Here is a 14,833-nt window from a genome sequence, read left to right on the forward strand (position 1 = left end):
ATATGTGTCTGTGTTTACACACACACACACACACACACACACAAATGTATTTAGCCTATTTTGTAGATGTATTAATTGGGTTGGCCTTACATTATTCCCTGATAATTGCCTTTATAGCCTAAATGTTGAAAGAGAGGGCAATCGACAGTTTTACATTTATGCAAAGAAAGTAGAAAAGCATTGTCTACATCTTTAAAACATGTAGGTTTACTAAGCTGTACATTCAGTTCCTGCCTAGAATAGCAACACAGGGGTGTCTTTCTTGTTTGGGATCTGTGCTGCAGTACTCTCTTACAGGTGATGCAGTCTGATCATCAGGGAAAAGATGTTTTCCAGGGCCTATTATATGTTAGGTATTGTGGAAGATTTAAAGGAAAGAAACAGCAGAATCTTTGCCTTTAATCATTCAGAATATATTTAGGGAGGGCAGGAAGAACATCAGGGAAAGTAACAAAATAGGGTAGTAAATGATAAACAGGCCTCTGCAGGGTGCAGAAAACCTCACAGTGATTTGAAGGTCTTGGAGGGGAAGGCAGGAGACTGGAGTGCTGGGAGGTTTGCACATGAATTTTTAAAAGCAGCTCACAAGGACCACAAGTGTAATTAGCCTTATTCATCATGATGAGGTATTTGATCAAAGCTCTTATGGAAGTAAAACTTGTTTCTAGAAAATCATTTTTAATATCACGCCAATCTTCTTACAATGCCATTTTTAAAAATAGGTAAGCACTCAGAATACTTTTAAGGTTTCTTTAGAAATCATTCCAGCTCTGTTACTTAACTTTAATCTGAGAGCAGCCTGTAATCACTGACATTTCCAGACTTTGACTCCTAAGGACTTAAAATGCCATATATGAATGTATTTACTAACTTGATGTAAATAAATAGCTTCATAATTCCAAGCAACATGCATACATGTCTCATATGCAGTTCATCATTTCTTCTGCTTAAACCCATACTTTCCTCTCCCTTTTTGTAGACTGAAAGCTCAGATTTTGAGATTTTGTTGCTCATGTCTATATAGGCAAGTATGAGGCCCTCCTGTGAATTAATACTGTGTGCCACACAAGGGGAAAACAAAGCAAAAGAAAATGCTTTCAAAAATGTATTGAAGGGGCACCTAGCTGTTTCAGTTGGTAGAGCATGTGACTCTTGATCTCAGGATCATAAGTTTAAGTGGCACACTGGATATAGAGATAACTTAAAAATAAAAATTTTTAAATAAATAACTAATAAATAATGTACTGGAGACATTTTTCCAAAGATGACAAACAGATAGACAATGGGTACATGAAGAGACGATCAAATAACTAATCATCAGGGAAATGCAAATCAAAACCACAATGAGGTATCACCTCACACCTGTCAGAATGGCTAAAATCAAAAAGACGATAAATAACAAGTGTTGACAAGGATGTGGAGAAAAGGGAACTCTGGTGTACTGTTGGTGGGAATGTAAATTGGTGCAGCCACTATGGAAAACAATACGGAGGTTCTTCAAAATACTATAAGGAGAGCTACCAAAAGATCCACCAATTGCACTTCTGAATATTTATCCAAAAAAAAAAGTGAAAACAGTAACTCAAAAAGATATCTGCACCTTCATGCTCACTGAAGCATTATTTACAATAGTCAAGACATGGGAGCAGTCTAAGTGTCCATCGATGGATGGATAAAGAAAATGTATACATATGTGTGTGTGTGTGTGTGTGTGTGTTGTGTGAATATACATGTGTGTATACATATATATGTATACACAACACACACACACACACACACACACACACACAGGAATATTACTTAGCCATGAAAAGAATGAAATCTTGCCATTTCCTGTTGACATGGATGGATCTTGAGGACATTAAAGTAAGTAAAATAGGTTAGATAAGAAAAGATAAATATGTCTGATTTCACTTATATGTAGAATATGAAAACAAAATAAAACCAAGCTCACGAATATAGAGAGTAGACTACTGGTTGCCTGTGCCATGGATAGGCAAAATGGGTGAAGGGAGTCAAAAAATACAATTTCTGTTTATAAAATAAATAAGTCATGGGAATGTAATGTACAGCATGATGACTCCAGTTAATAATACCTTTTTTTTTTTAAGTTTATTTATTTTTGAGAGGGAGAGAGACAGAGCGTGAGAGGTAGAGAGAGAGAATCCCAAGCAGGATCCGCAGTAACAGTGCCCACTTTGGGGCTCATACTCACCAACCATGAGATCATGACCTGAGCCGAAACCAAGAGTGGGATGCTTAACCAACTGAGCCACCCAGGCACCCCTCTAATTAATAATACCTTACTGCATATTTGAAAGTAGCTAGGAGAGTAAATCTTGAAAGTTCTCATCACAAGAAAAACACATTTTGTAACTATATATGGTGACAGGTGTTAACTGGACTTATTGTGATGATTTTGCAATATATACAAATATTGAATCATTACATTTACATCTGAAACTAATATAATGTTCTGTGGATTATGCCTCAGTGAAAAAAACATATTAGAAACAATGATCCATGTATGTTGCGTAGTTAGGAAAATTAAAATATAGTACCAGAACCATTCTGGCAGAGAGACCTGTGACCAAAGATAAATAAAGTATCTTTCTGCCACTTCTTTAAGGAAAGAAAATGTATTCATTTATTAATGTTGAGAAATTATTCTAATATTGAGTTAGAATCTATGGGCTGCATTGTAATCACACATATCTCCATTAAAAACTATAAAATTCATTCTGTAAGTTTTCTTATGTCATTTTGTTTTAAGATATAAAAGTGAACCACTCACAGAGTATTTAATAACAGATATGTGCTTGAATATGCATAGACTATATCTGGATACATAAAATATTGAATTTTGAGGTGGATATATTATCTATTTAATGAAGTTATTTTTATAAGTAATAATCAAATTGTCTTGCATTATAACCTTCTCTAGATTAGTTAATACTAATTGGTTACAGAAGACTCAACTAAAAACAGTGCAACAAAGAATAGAAACCTCATTGCCTTATAATGCCAGTTCTCTTGTTTTCTTGAACAGTATTATTTTCTATTTCCCACACAGAAATCAAATATACTTACAGTGATAATCAGGCAAATATAAATTAAAACAATGAGATGGGGCACCTGGCTGGCCTAGCTGGTACTGTATGCAATACTTGATCTCAGGGTTGTGAGTTTGAGCCCCCACATTGGGTGTAGATATTACTTAAAAAAATAAATGCTATTTATTTTACTATATTTTATTTTTTTGAGGGAGAGAGTGCACAAGCAGGGAAGGGGCAAAGGGAAGAGAGAGAGAATCTTAAGCAGGCTCCATGCCCAGCACAGAGCCCAATGGGGTGCTCCATCTCACGACTATGAGATCATGACCTAAGCCGAAATCAAGAGTTGGATGCTTAACTGAGCCACTCAGGCACCCTGAAATGCTACTTCAAAACCAAACCAAACCAAACAAAACCAAACAAAACAAATGAGATGCCATTTTCCTACCATGTGACAGAGAGTGCTACCAGGAGCACAGGTCAGGCTGGGATTCAAAGGCAGCCAGAGAAGACCACACATCAGTTAACACTTAAATAGTTGTGAAAAAGCGTTTAAGAATTAGCCACACAGAAAAGTGGTGGTAAGGGCCTCCAGGAAGATGCTACAGCATGGGCAAATGCAAGAGTATGGGGGAGTATGGCACTTTGGGGACTCTGAGAGGGTATGTGGCAGAGCATACAAGGCAGTGAAGAAATCGCAGGAGATTTTGTAGACGAGACTAGAATCAGTTCTCAGAGGCCTTGAGTGTTTTTTAAATACTGTGACCAGGGGCACCTGGGTGGCTCAGTGGGTTAAGTGTCCGACTTCGGCTCAGGTCATGAACTTGTTTGAGCCCCGTGTTGGGCTCTGTGCTGACAGCTCAGAGCCTGGAGCCTGCTTCCAATTCTGTGTCTCCCTCTCTCTCTGCCCCTTCCCTGCTCATGCTGTCTCTCTCTCAAAAGTAAATAAACATTAAAAAGTGTTTAAAAATAATAAATACTATGACCCAGTAAAGACAGCTAGACCTTCTTGGAGGAATAACTGACTCCAGGGCAGGGAAAGGACAAGTTAAACCCTGAAAATCTTGTGCCAGAAAGTAAGAAAGCACTAAAAAATTGATGGGGACATGTCAAAAGGACACAGAAGCTAATATGAAGTGCTACCCACTAGTCAAATCTGAGACAATTTGAGCATCAAAATACATAGTGACACTAAGGGATTATAATCCATTATAGAAAACTAGAAGTAAATCCATAATCTATCCACCTACTTACATGCATGCATACATGCATACACACATAGATACACATGCATGCATACATGCATGCACACATACATAAATGCATACATACATACACAGGAGAGAAAATAAAGCTCCTCTTTCTATAGAAAACCAATAAATAAATGTACAACGTAATTAGAAAGTCACTATCTGTACCATTATAGTAACAACTGATTCAGAATCCTCAATGTGTACTAAATCACTGGGTGGAAGTTTGTGGTCTTAAACTATCTCCCCACAAATTATTAATTACAAAGGGAAAAGTTATACCTTTATAGTGGGAAAAATTGTCAGGCAACACCTTAATGAACCCAGTGATCAAAGTTCATTAATTACCCAGAACTGTCATCCTGGGCCTCCTTACCTGACACAGCAAGGATGCACCATCACAGTAGAAAACTCCTGCAAAAGTACACATCCTGAGCCTAATTGTTAGAAAAAGGATTGCTTCCTGGGTCAGGGAAAACCAATGCTATAAAGGACATTATTAGGACAATTGGTGAATTGTGAAGATGAACTAAACATTTGACAATTGTATTGTCAAGGAATGTTAAGTTTCCTGAATTTGACAATGACATTATGGTTATGTAGGAAAATGTTCCTGTTTTTAGGAGATAGAGGTCATGATGTCTGTAACATTTTCTCAGATGGTTCCCCCCTAGATTAACTTGTAGGTTTGACATTTTCAAACTAAAATAAAATAATAATAAAGATGACTCTCATATAAATGTGTAGGATGGTCCAGAAGATGAATTCAAGACTCTCTAAATGGGGCAAGGGGCTGTGAGAACATTTTAGTTGATAAAATATGATCAGATTTACCATCTTGAAAGTTTCCTATGGAGCAGGGTGGAGCACAGTCCAGAAAATGAACATGGTGTCCAAAAGACAAGTTTGATCTGCAAACTCTTCACTTGGAGTTTCTTTTCTTTTCTTTTCTTTTTTTTTTTTTTACTTTTTTTTTTACACGTTTATTTTTGAGAGACAGAGAGAGACAGAGAGAGACAGAGCATGAGCATGGGAGGGGCAGACACAGAATCTGAAGCAGGCTCCAAGCTCTGAGCTGTTAGCACAGAGCCTGATGCAGGGCTCGAACTAGCAAACTGCGAGATCATGATCTGAGCTGAAGTCGGATGCTTAACCAACTGAGCCACCCAGGCGCCCCTCTTCACTTGGATTTTCCAAATACATTTTAACGTTATTTTGGCAGCTAGATTTAAGTCAGAAACATGTTCTTTTTAATATATTTGATAATGCATAAGCTAAAAAAAATTAAGCTATTAAATGTGAAAACATAATTTTTCTTTCCAGAAATATTATTAAATGACAACTCACTTTTATGGACAATTTCTAGAAGCTGATTGCCTATGTTATGGGTCATTTCAGCTGTTTTTGTCTTGCAAAGCCCCTAACTTTGGATAAAGCAATTCACTACTCACTTGAATCTGCATTTAACAATGAAGTTAATGGAGAATCCAACTTAATCTGTTGATTTGTGCTCTAGTATCACTGAAGAGGGAAAAAATGATAGTGAAAACCTCCTACCATATAAGAATTAAAAACTATAGATCTGTGAGGGTTGCCTGGGTGGCTCAGTCAGTTGAGCATCTGACTCTTGATTTCAGCTCAGGTCATGATCTCACAGTTCGAGCCCTGTGTCAGGAGCTGCACTGACAGTGCAAATAAAGTCTGCTTGGGATTCTCCCTCTGTCCCTCCACTGCTTGCGCGTGCTCGCTCTCTCTCTCAAAATAGGGGCGCCTGGGTGGCTCAGTCGGTTAAGCATCCGACTTCGGCTCAGGTCATGATCTCACGGGTCCGTAGGTTTGAGCCCTGCGTCAGGCTCTGTGCTGACAGCTCAGAGCCTGGAGCCTGTTTCAGATTCTGTGTCTCCCTCTTTCTCTGACCCTCCCCTGTTCATGCTCTCTCTCTCTGTCTCAAAAATAAATAAACGTTAAAAAAATCAAAATAAACTTAAACAAACAAACAAAATCCAAACCTATAGATCTATGTGTTTACTCTTTTCTGCCCTCCCTACTCCTATGGAAAACAGTGTGTGAGAGGGACAACCAAGACTAGGCTAGGACCTCCTCATAGACAGGAAAATTTGTAGCAAAAAGACAGAAAAATCACCCAATATATTGGAATTGGTAGCCAGTTCTCTTCCAAAGTCTTTGCAGGGAATATTCTCCCAGTCACAACAGGAGATAGAGAATAAATTGCTTTTACACTTTTACAGCTACAGAAGTGACTTGAAATTGATGCCTTTAATTTACTTCTGTGTGGATAAGGGCAGAGTCAGACAAAGGATGTCTTTCTTGTCCTGCAACAATTGGAAAGATAAATGTGTGTAGTGAAGGTGAAGGAGGCTATTAGCTGCTTCACATTACCTGATTATCTCTGCTGATTCCTACCTGAAGCACACTCTCTCCTACCGCTACCAAGCCCCCCTGGGCGGAGGCCTGGTGGGGTGCAGCCAGGAGAAAGGGCCAAACTCAGGGACAGCTTGGGTCTGCGAATTCTGTATCCCAGTTATGTCTGAGGAAGAGGACCAAGACCTGAGCCAGCAGAGCCGATCCCATTCAGTCATGTTAGGTGGGAGGGAAGGTTCAGAAACTTGAGGTATAGTGCCAAAGGGATGTCAGAGGTGGAGAGCAGCAAGCAGGGGCAAGGGAAGGGTGGCAGATGGATTGGAATGGCATGGGGGATTGTCTGGACACGGGCTTGACACAGGGAATCATGCTTATGATTGCATGGATGGTATTTCTATAAGGATCATTGATTCTATATCTTGTTTTGAGTGGTGGTTATACAGGGGTATATAATTTTAAAACTCACTGAACTAACACCCAGATCTTTGCTTCTATAACATGTTTATTATATTTCAAATTTTTAAAAGCCCATTGGAAATAAATACAGCAGGAAATTACTATAGCTGAAATCACAATCTTATGGTGCCCCCAGAGCTTACTGTGAACATAAGGTTAATAAATCTTCATAAGAGCCTCCTTTACACTTACAAAAATGAGGTGATGAGAGAGACTGCACTGCCCAAAACTCAAGACTAAAATAAAGAAAAGAGTTTAATTTCAAAGTTCTGTTGGGCCTTGGTGGAAATGAAAGTGTCCCAGATGTAGTGGCTTCTGCTTTGGTCAGACAGTAATAAGTATAATTTCTTTTACCCCAGTAGGTCTCTGGGCCTTGTAAGAAGCCAGGAGGAGGAACTGAAATTAGTCTGGACAGTAATTTAAAATACTATCTCCCTTGTGAACAAAAGAAGCTGGAAGTGTATGTTTAACGAAAAAAAGTTTGCATTCCTATGGATTAGGCTGTACCTTCTCCTAGTAACAGTGGTAAAATACAGGAACAATACACAAAATCATGCTCATAATAAAAGTGTCATGGTTTATTTACTGAAGGACTTAAATAAATTCAAAGACATATACATATATATATACACACACACATATATACATACATATATATACATCTATACATACATATATGTATATATAGATGTATATATATATATATTTAAATTTTAATTTATTTAAGTAATCTCTATACCCCATGTGGGACTTGAACTCATGACGCTAAGATGAAGAGTCGCACACTCTTCCCACTGGGCCAGCCAGGTATTCTTATACCTTTTCCTTTAATTATAGAAAATCAGTATTTTAAGAAATTCCTATTTAAAAATTCAATATTTAAATATATCAATTTTCTTCAAGTTAATCTAGAAATTGAATACTATCCCAGACAAAATCACAGAAAGAATTTTAAAATATGTAAGAATATAGGGGTACATGGCTGGCTCAGTCAGTAGAGCATGGTAAAGATTACTTAAAAATAAAGTCTTGAAAATATAGAGAATATAGAGAAAAAATTGGCTTTGATTATGAAAAATTTTAAACATAAGAAAGTAGAAAGACAACGAAAAAAGAAATAACCATTACCTGGATTCAATAATTCTTAACATTCTGCCATAGTTGTTTTATAGGTAAATACATAGGTAAATGGATAGATAGAATGAGATAAAGAGTATATACTTACTGAACCATTTTACTTTTATTTACTTTTAAAAATTGTTTATTTTGAGTGAGAGAGAGAGAGAGAGAGAGAATACACAAGTGGGAGGTTGGGAGGGAGAGAGAATCCCAAGGAGGTGCTGTGCAGCAAGCACACAGTCTGATGTGGGGCTTGACCAAATGAACCACGAGATCGCGACCTGAGCTGAAATCAAGAGTGGGATGCTCAGCTGACTGAGCTACCCAGGTGCCTCCTTACTAGACCATTTTAAAGCTTTATACTCAAATACTTTATCCATAAATTCTTCAGTTATCAGTTGACTTGAGCTGCTATAACAAAGTATTATAGATTGGGTGGTTTTTTGAGTTTTTTTTTTTAAAGATTTTATTTTTAAGTAATCATCCAATGTGGGGCTCAAACTTACAACCCTGAGATCAAGAGTCACATGCTCTACTGACTGAGACTGCCAGGCACCCCGAGACTGGGTGGTTTAAACAACAGACATTTATTTTTCACAGTTCTGGAGCCTGGAAAGTCTAAGATTAAGGCACTGGCTGATTTGGTTCCTTGTGAGGACTCTGTTTCCTGGCTTGCAGATGGCCACCTTCTAACTGTGTCCTCATATGGTGCACAGAGAGCCATCTCTTTTCTACTTCTTATATGAGTGATAATCAAAATATGAAGGCCACACCCTCTTGACCTCATCTAAACCTAATTATCTCCCAAAGGCCCCATCCCCAAAGATAACATTAGATAACATAAGATAACATTAGAGGTTAGGGCTTCAACATATAAATTGGGCTGGGAAGGGGTGGGGCACGATTCAGTCCACAGTACTAGAATAAGTCCATTCTTCTACATCATTGCATTATTATCATACCCCAAACATTTAACAATATTTCCTTAATATCACCTAATGCCCAGTCCATATTCAAATATCACCAGTTATCCAAAAAATGTCATTTATAGCTGGTTTGTTCAGACCAGACACTATGCATTGCATTTGGTTTTATGGCTCTTAAGGTTCTTTTCATTTACCACACATCTTCTCATCCACTTGACCTCAGTTTTTTTCCCATGACATTTACCTGTTTAAGAGACAGACTTTGTAGAAAGTCTCACATGTTACACTGTTTTCTTAGAAGTCATTTAATTTGTTCCCTCCTCCCCCTTATATGTCCTGTAAGCTGAACTCAGATCTCAAGACTTGATTGGATTCAGGGTAACTATTTTTCTCCTATTTTATTGGTGATGCTATGTTCATCAAGAAGCACACAATCTCAGGGCGCCTGGGTGGCTCAGTTGGTCAAGCATCTATCTGACTCTAGGTGTTGGCTTGGGTCATGATCTCAGTGCTGACAGCACAGAGCCTGCTTGGGATTTTCTCTCTCCTTCTCTCTCTGCCCTTCCCCACTCTCTGTGTGTGCCTATGCATGTGTGTGCGTGCTGTCTCTCTCAAATAAAAAAAGAAAGGAGACTAGAATCAGGCCATAGTATATATGAGAACTGTAAATATTTATGGGTAGCATTTCAAATTAATGGGAAAAAGATGTGCTATGTGATAAAAAAGTGTTGGGAAAGAATAGATCCCTACTTTATCCTCTATCCTCCAAATAAATTCCAGGTGGATTAAAGAGCTAAATATAGTAACATCTCTAAAAGAAATAGAAAATAAAGAATACTTTAAAAATATTGGGACACAAAAAATAAGGTACAATACTTAGAAACCTTAAAAAAAGGACTGGTAAGGGGCACCTGGCTGGTTCAGCGGAGCATGCAATTCTTGATCTTGGGGTCATGAGATCGAATACCATGTTGGTGGAGAGATTACTTAAATGACAAAATCTTAAAAAAAAAAAGGACTGGTAAAATTGATCAGACATTAAAACACATACAACTTGTGCAGCAACATGAACAGAGCAATATGACAAAGATTAAGTAATATCAATAAGACTGAAGAGCTGATATCTATAATATATAATCAACTCTTACCAATCTAAAAGAAAATGAAAACAAATGGAGACATGAGCAAACAACATGAATAAGAAATTCTTAGAAAATATACTGAGCACTTTATAATATGTTCAGCTTTACTAGTGATGAGAGAAATGCAGTGAAAATTACAGTAAGCTGTTACTTTTTATTCTCAAACTTAAAAATATTGATTATATCTAGTGATCTCAAGGATGTGCAGAAAAAAGTACTCTAAAATATTATTGGTGTCTATCAAAATTTAAAAGGTGGTCACTCTTCGATTCATCCACCTCCTGTGGCTATACATATGTTAGGATATTCAATGCAGAGCTGTTTGTAATAATACCCCCCACTACAACCTAAGTGTCCATCCATAGGAAAATAAATTATGGAAAACATACAAGGGAAATCTATGCAGCCATTAGAGTCAATGGAGTTGGCTATAAAGACAAGGAAAATGTTCAGGATGCAGTATTAAGTAAAAAAGAAAAAAAAAAACAGTTCATAGAACAATATGTACACTATGAAACAATTTATTAAAAATTCTTTCAAATCTAAATACAGACTATTAAAGGTGTAGGGTAGGATTGGGGTATAAGGGTGAAGAAGAATTTTATATATACAACTATGTATGTATTTCTGCTTTTTATTTACATTTTTTAAAAATACAATAACATGTACATGCATTATTTGCTCATTTGGGATAAAAACAAAGAAAAAGAAAAATACCTCAAGAATCTTTGAGGTAAAAAGACCCTATCACAAAGTAAGACCCAGATTTTAGAAGCCACTGGTGAGGATGAGCATGTATATTCGTTTCATCCTGGGAGAAACATTTAGCCAAGGAGAGCATGGATGTGCTGATCTTCATGCGTTCTTTCCATTTCTCTCAAGATTACTAAATTCTACTCCACTGATACATTAAACATCTGACAGTCTGTCAAATGCATGCTAGCATTTTTCAAAAGGTAAAGTGAGAGAGAGAATGAGCTGGGTACTGCTCAGTCAGTGCCCTAGGCACAGGCCTAGTCTTTGGGGTAAAAGCATCCTTAGTTGTTCTCTGATCTCAAGACTCAATATAACCAGAATTCTCACCATTCTCTAGCCTCTTCCACGCCAGCATGACATTATTATTATTGTTGTCGCTGTTGTTATTGTGTGGGAGGAAGTGTACATAATAAAAAAACAAATTAACATCAGGAATATTGTTTTAAAAATCTGTAATGGTAGCATGTGGTCTGAGGTCCCCAAATTTAATAAAAATGTATGACATTTATACAACTTTACAGGTTATTTCAAAACCTACCTGCAAGGAAAGATCCCTCCAAACTCTGTCCTCAACCTGTGAAGAATGGTGTTGGCCCCAAGAAAGAGCCCTGGGTTTTCAAACCAAACTCACTGCAGGACCTGGGATAACTGCTTTGCCCTGTCAAATGAGGGATTCCTCACCCACAAAATAAAAACAATAATATCTAACAGGGCATCTAAACCCCTAGCACTGTGTCCAGCATGTGGTAGTAGCTTTCTAAATATTCATTTTCTCCCCTTTTTACAATTCTAAGAGATTTTCAGTCTCAGGGTCAGGAATATGGAGGATTTCAGATTAATGCTGAGATTACCAAACTATCCAATGAAATAAAATCAACTTTTTTTTTTAACATTTTGTTTTAGGAGCACCTGAGTGGTTCATTCGGTTAAATGTCTGATTCTTGGTTTCAGCTCAGGTCATGATCTCACAGTTGGTAGGATCAAGCCCCCACACTGTGCTCTATGCTGACAGCATGAAGCCTGCTTGGGATTCTCTCTCTCTCCCTTTCTCTCTCTGCCCCTCCCCTGCTCATGCTCTCTGTCTTTCAAAAATAAATAAATTTAAAAAAACATTTTATTTTTAAATTTTATTTATTTTTAAGATTTTATTTTTAAGTGATCTCTACACCCAACATGCGGATTGAATTTACAACCCCAAGATCAAGAATCGCATGCTCTATGGACTCAGTAAGGTGCCACTAAACCAGTCTTTTTAAATATGCTAGTGAAGACTTCAGTGTCTATTTTCCCATATACCTGCCACCTAAACCCTTTAGCTTTATGGAAATTTGACCTTAAAGAAAATTACTTATCTTCACATAATTAAAGCTGTAATTCACTTATTATTTGAAATTGAAACTTACTGTCATTTGAAAAAAAGTTTTTTTTTTTTTTTAGGATTTTACTTTTAGTGGTACCTAGGTGGCTCAGTCATTGAGGGACTCTTGGTTTTGGCTTGGGTCCTGATTCACAGTTTGTGGGATTGAGCCCTGCGCTGGGCTCTATGCTGACAGCACCGAGCCTGCTTCTGATTCTCTCTCTCTCCCTCTCTGCACCTCCCTGGCTCTCTCTCAAAATAAATAAACTTTTTTTTTTTAATTTTTTTTTTTTAACATTTATTTATTTTTGAGACAGAGAGAGACAGAGCATGAACGGGGGAGGGGCAAAGAGAGAGGGAGACACAGAATTGGAACCAGGCTCCAGGCTCTGAGCCATCAGCCCAGAGCCCGACGCCGGGCTCGAACTCACGGACCGCGAGATCGTGACCTGAGCTGAAGTCGGACGCCCAACCGACTGAGCCACCCAGGCGCCCCGAAATAAACATTTTTTAAAAAATATTTATTTTTAAGTGCTCTCTACATCCAACATGGAACTCCAATTTACAACCCTGAAATCAAAGGTCACATCATGCTCTAGGGACTGAGACAGCCAGGACTTCTATCCTTTGAAATTGTAATGTAATGTATCTATGGACCAGTTTCTACTAATTTTAGGATAAGATTTCAAATTTTCAGAGTATGACTTAACTAAAATATACATCTAAAAAAATCTTCTATAATTGTATTCTTTTCAGGGTGAATCTACCTAGGACAAAGGAATATTTTGGAGAACTTCTTCCCTAGTTCTTTTGCTTTTCACTGTGCTGCCCATAATGCTGAAGATTATAACCAGATGCATCTGTTTTCTAAGCTCAGACAAGTCAAGGAAAGACAACTGGAATCTTGAAGAATGTTTCAGTATCCACTCCAGCCCTGCACTGTCACTTCTGTGGCTTCCCATGTCCTCACTGTGAAATGGCAGCCTTGGACCAAATATTGTCTAAAGTGCTTTCAAGCTCTAAAATTTTATGATCAATGGTCAAACAGTGAACAATAAACTAACCAATCAACCAAGCAAACTGAACTACATTTCTTATGGCCAATTTCTCAGAGCTTAGAGATTAATTTATTAAATGTCAGTAAGAGTCAAATTACTCAAGAGAAGTGCCACACATGAAAACAAATATCGTAGAAAGACCACTTTTCTGTCACTACCTAAACATGACCTAAAAAGAAAATATAAACAGGGTTTAAAATTTCGATGTGTGAGAGCAAGGTTAAGTGTCAGACTTTGCCTCAGGTCAAGAAAGAGAGGCAACCCCACAGTTTGCAAGAGCTGGTGAGTTTGAGCCCTGAATCGGGCTCTGTGCTAATAGCTCAGAACCTGCAGCCTACTTTGGATTTTGTATCCTCCCCTCTCTCTGGCCCTACCCCGCTTGTGCTCTCTCTCAAAAATAAATAAACGTTAAAAAAATAAAATAATTTCAGTGTGTGTACTAAGTGTATGGATTTCCTATTCCCAAGAATGTGAGACATTTCTGCAAATTTACAAACTGTAATTATATACTTTCTTAACAATGTTATACTAACAAAAGCATAAAATTCTGTTTGTAAAATGTGAAAATGCTTAAACAGTGTAATTATCTGTACTTATTATATTTTTCCCTCATTTATTGGAATCATATGCATTTTGTTAGAATTTCCAGTCTAAACACTAAATTTGTAGTTGAAAGAAAATGAACTGATGTAAGTGAACTTCCTGGCACTTCAGTCTTAGTTTGACATTTAGATAAGCCACCCTCAAATAAATAGAATGTCATAGGGTACTTGAATTTCTTTAATTCTAGGGACCCAAGAAAACAACTCCCATGTAGTATCTATCTGTTCAAAACAAGACCTACTTGGATGTTAACTAGACTTGCTGTGGTGATTATTTTGCACTATATACAAATATCAAATCCTTATGTTGTACACCTGAAACTAATGTAACGTTATATGTCAATTATACCTCAATAAACAAAAGACTCTAGCAAAATCTCAGATGATCTGGGAAAAGGTGGCCTTTCCACTACTTTCCTAAGGCCAGTAAGGCCTCCTTTTTCTACTCAAAGTAGAGGACCTGGGAGGATAGGTCTCTGCTTAACGTGGACTCATTTGCATAGCATTCTAGAAGCTTCCAAGTCTTTTGCTTTATTGCTGCCCCTGCAGACAAACAGGTGGACCATTTTTAATTTAAGGCCTTCACTGAGCTCCTTAGGGGAAACAGGGAGGAAAGAACATGATTACTAAGCTTCTGGTCTAAGTGGCTGATCTGTAGTTCCAGACTGTTCAGCTGAGTCAGTGATGCAGAACCATCTTTTTCCCCAGCCCCCTTTCCTCCTTAATTAGCAG

The 14,833-nt window shown here is 37.6% G+C and overlaps 1 protein-coding gene across 1 annotated transcript in view; it reads left to right on the plus strand.

Annotated features, from left to right (window-relative positions):
* PRXL2C (peroxiredoxin like 2C) overlaps positions 1-14,465 on the plus strand; it is a 34,346-nt gene extending 19,881 nt beyond the window's left edge. The window contains exon 6 of the mRNA XM_053205160.1: positions 13,198-14,465. Coding sequence (XP_053061135.1) covers positions 13,198-13,202 — 5 coding nt within the window. The 3' untranslated portion in view covers positions 13,203-14,465. The remainder of the gene's footprint in view (positions 1-13,197) is intronic.
* The last annotated feature ends 368 nt before the right edge of the window (positions 14,466-14,833 follow it).

The sequence above is a fragment of the Acinonyx jubatus genome, chromosome D4, assembly GCF_027475565.1.
Source record: "Acinonyx jubatus isolate Ajub_Pintada_27869175 chromosome D4, VMU_Ajub_asm_v1.0, whole genome shotgun sequence".
Lineage (NCBI taxonomy): Eukaryota > Metazoa > Chordata > Mammalia > Carnivora > Felidae > Acinonyx > Acinonyx jubatus.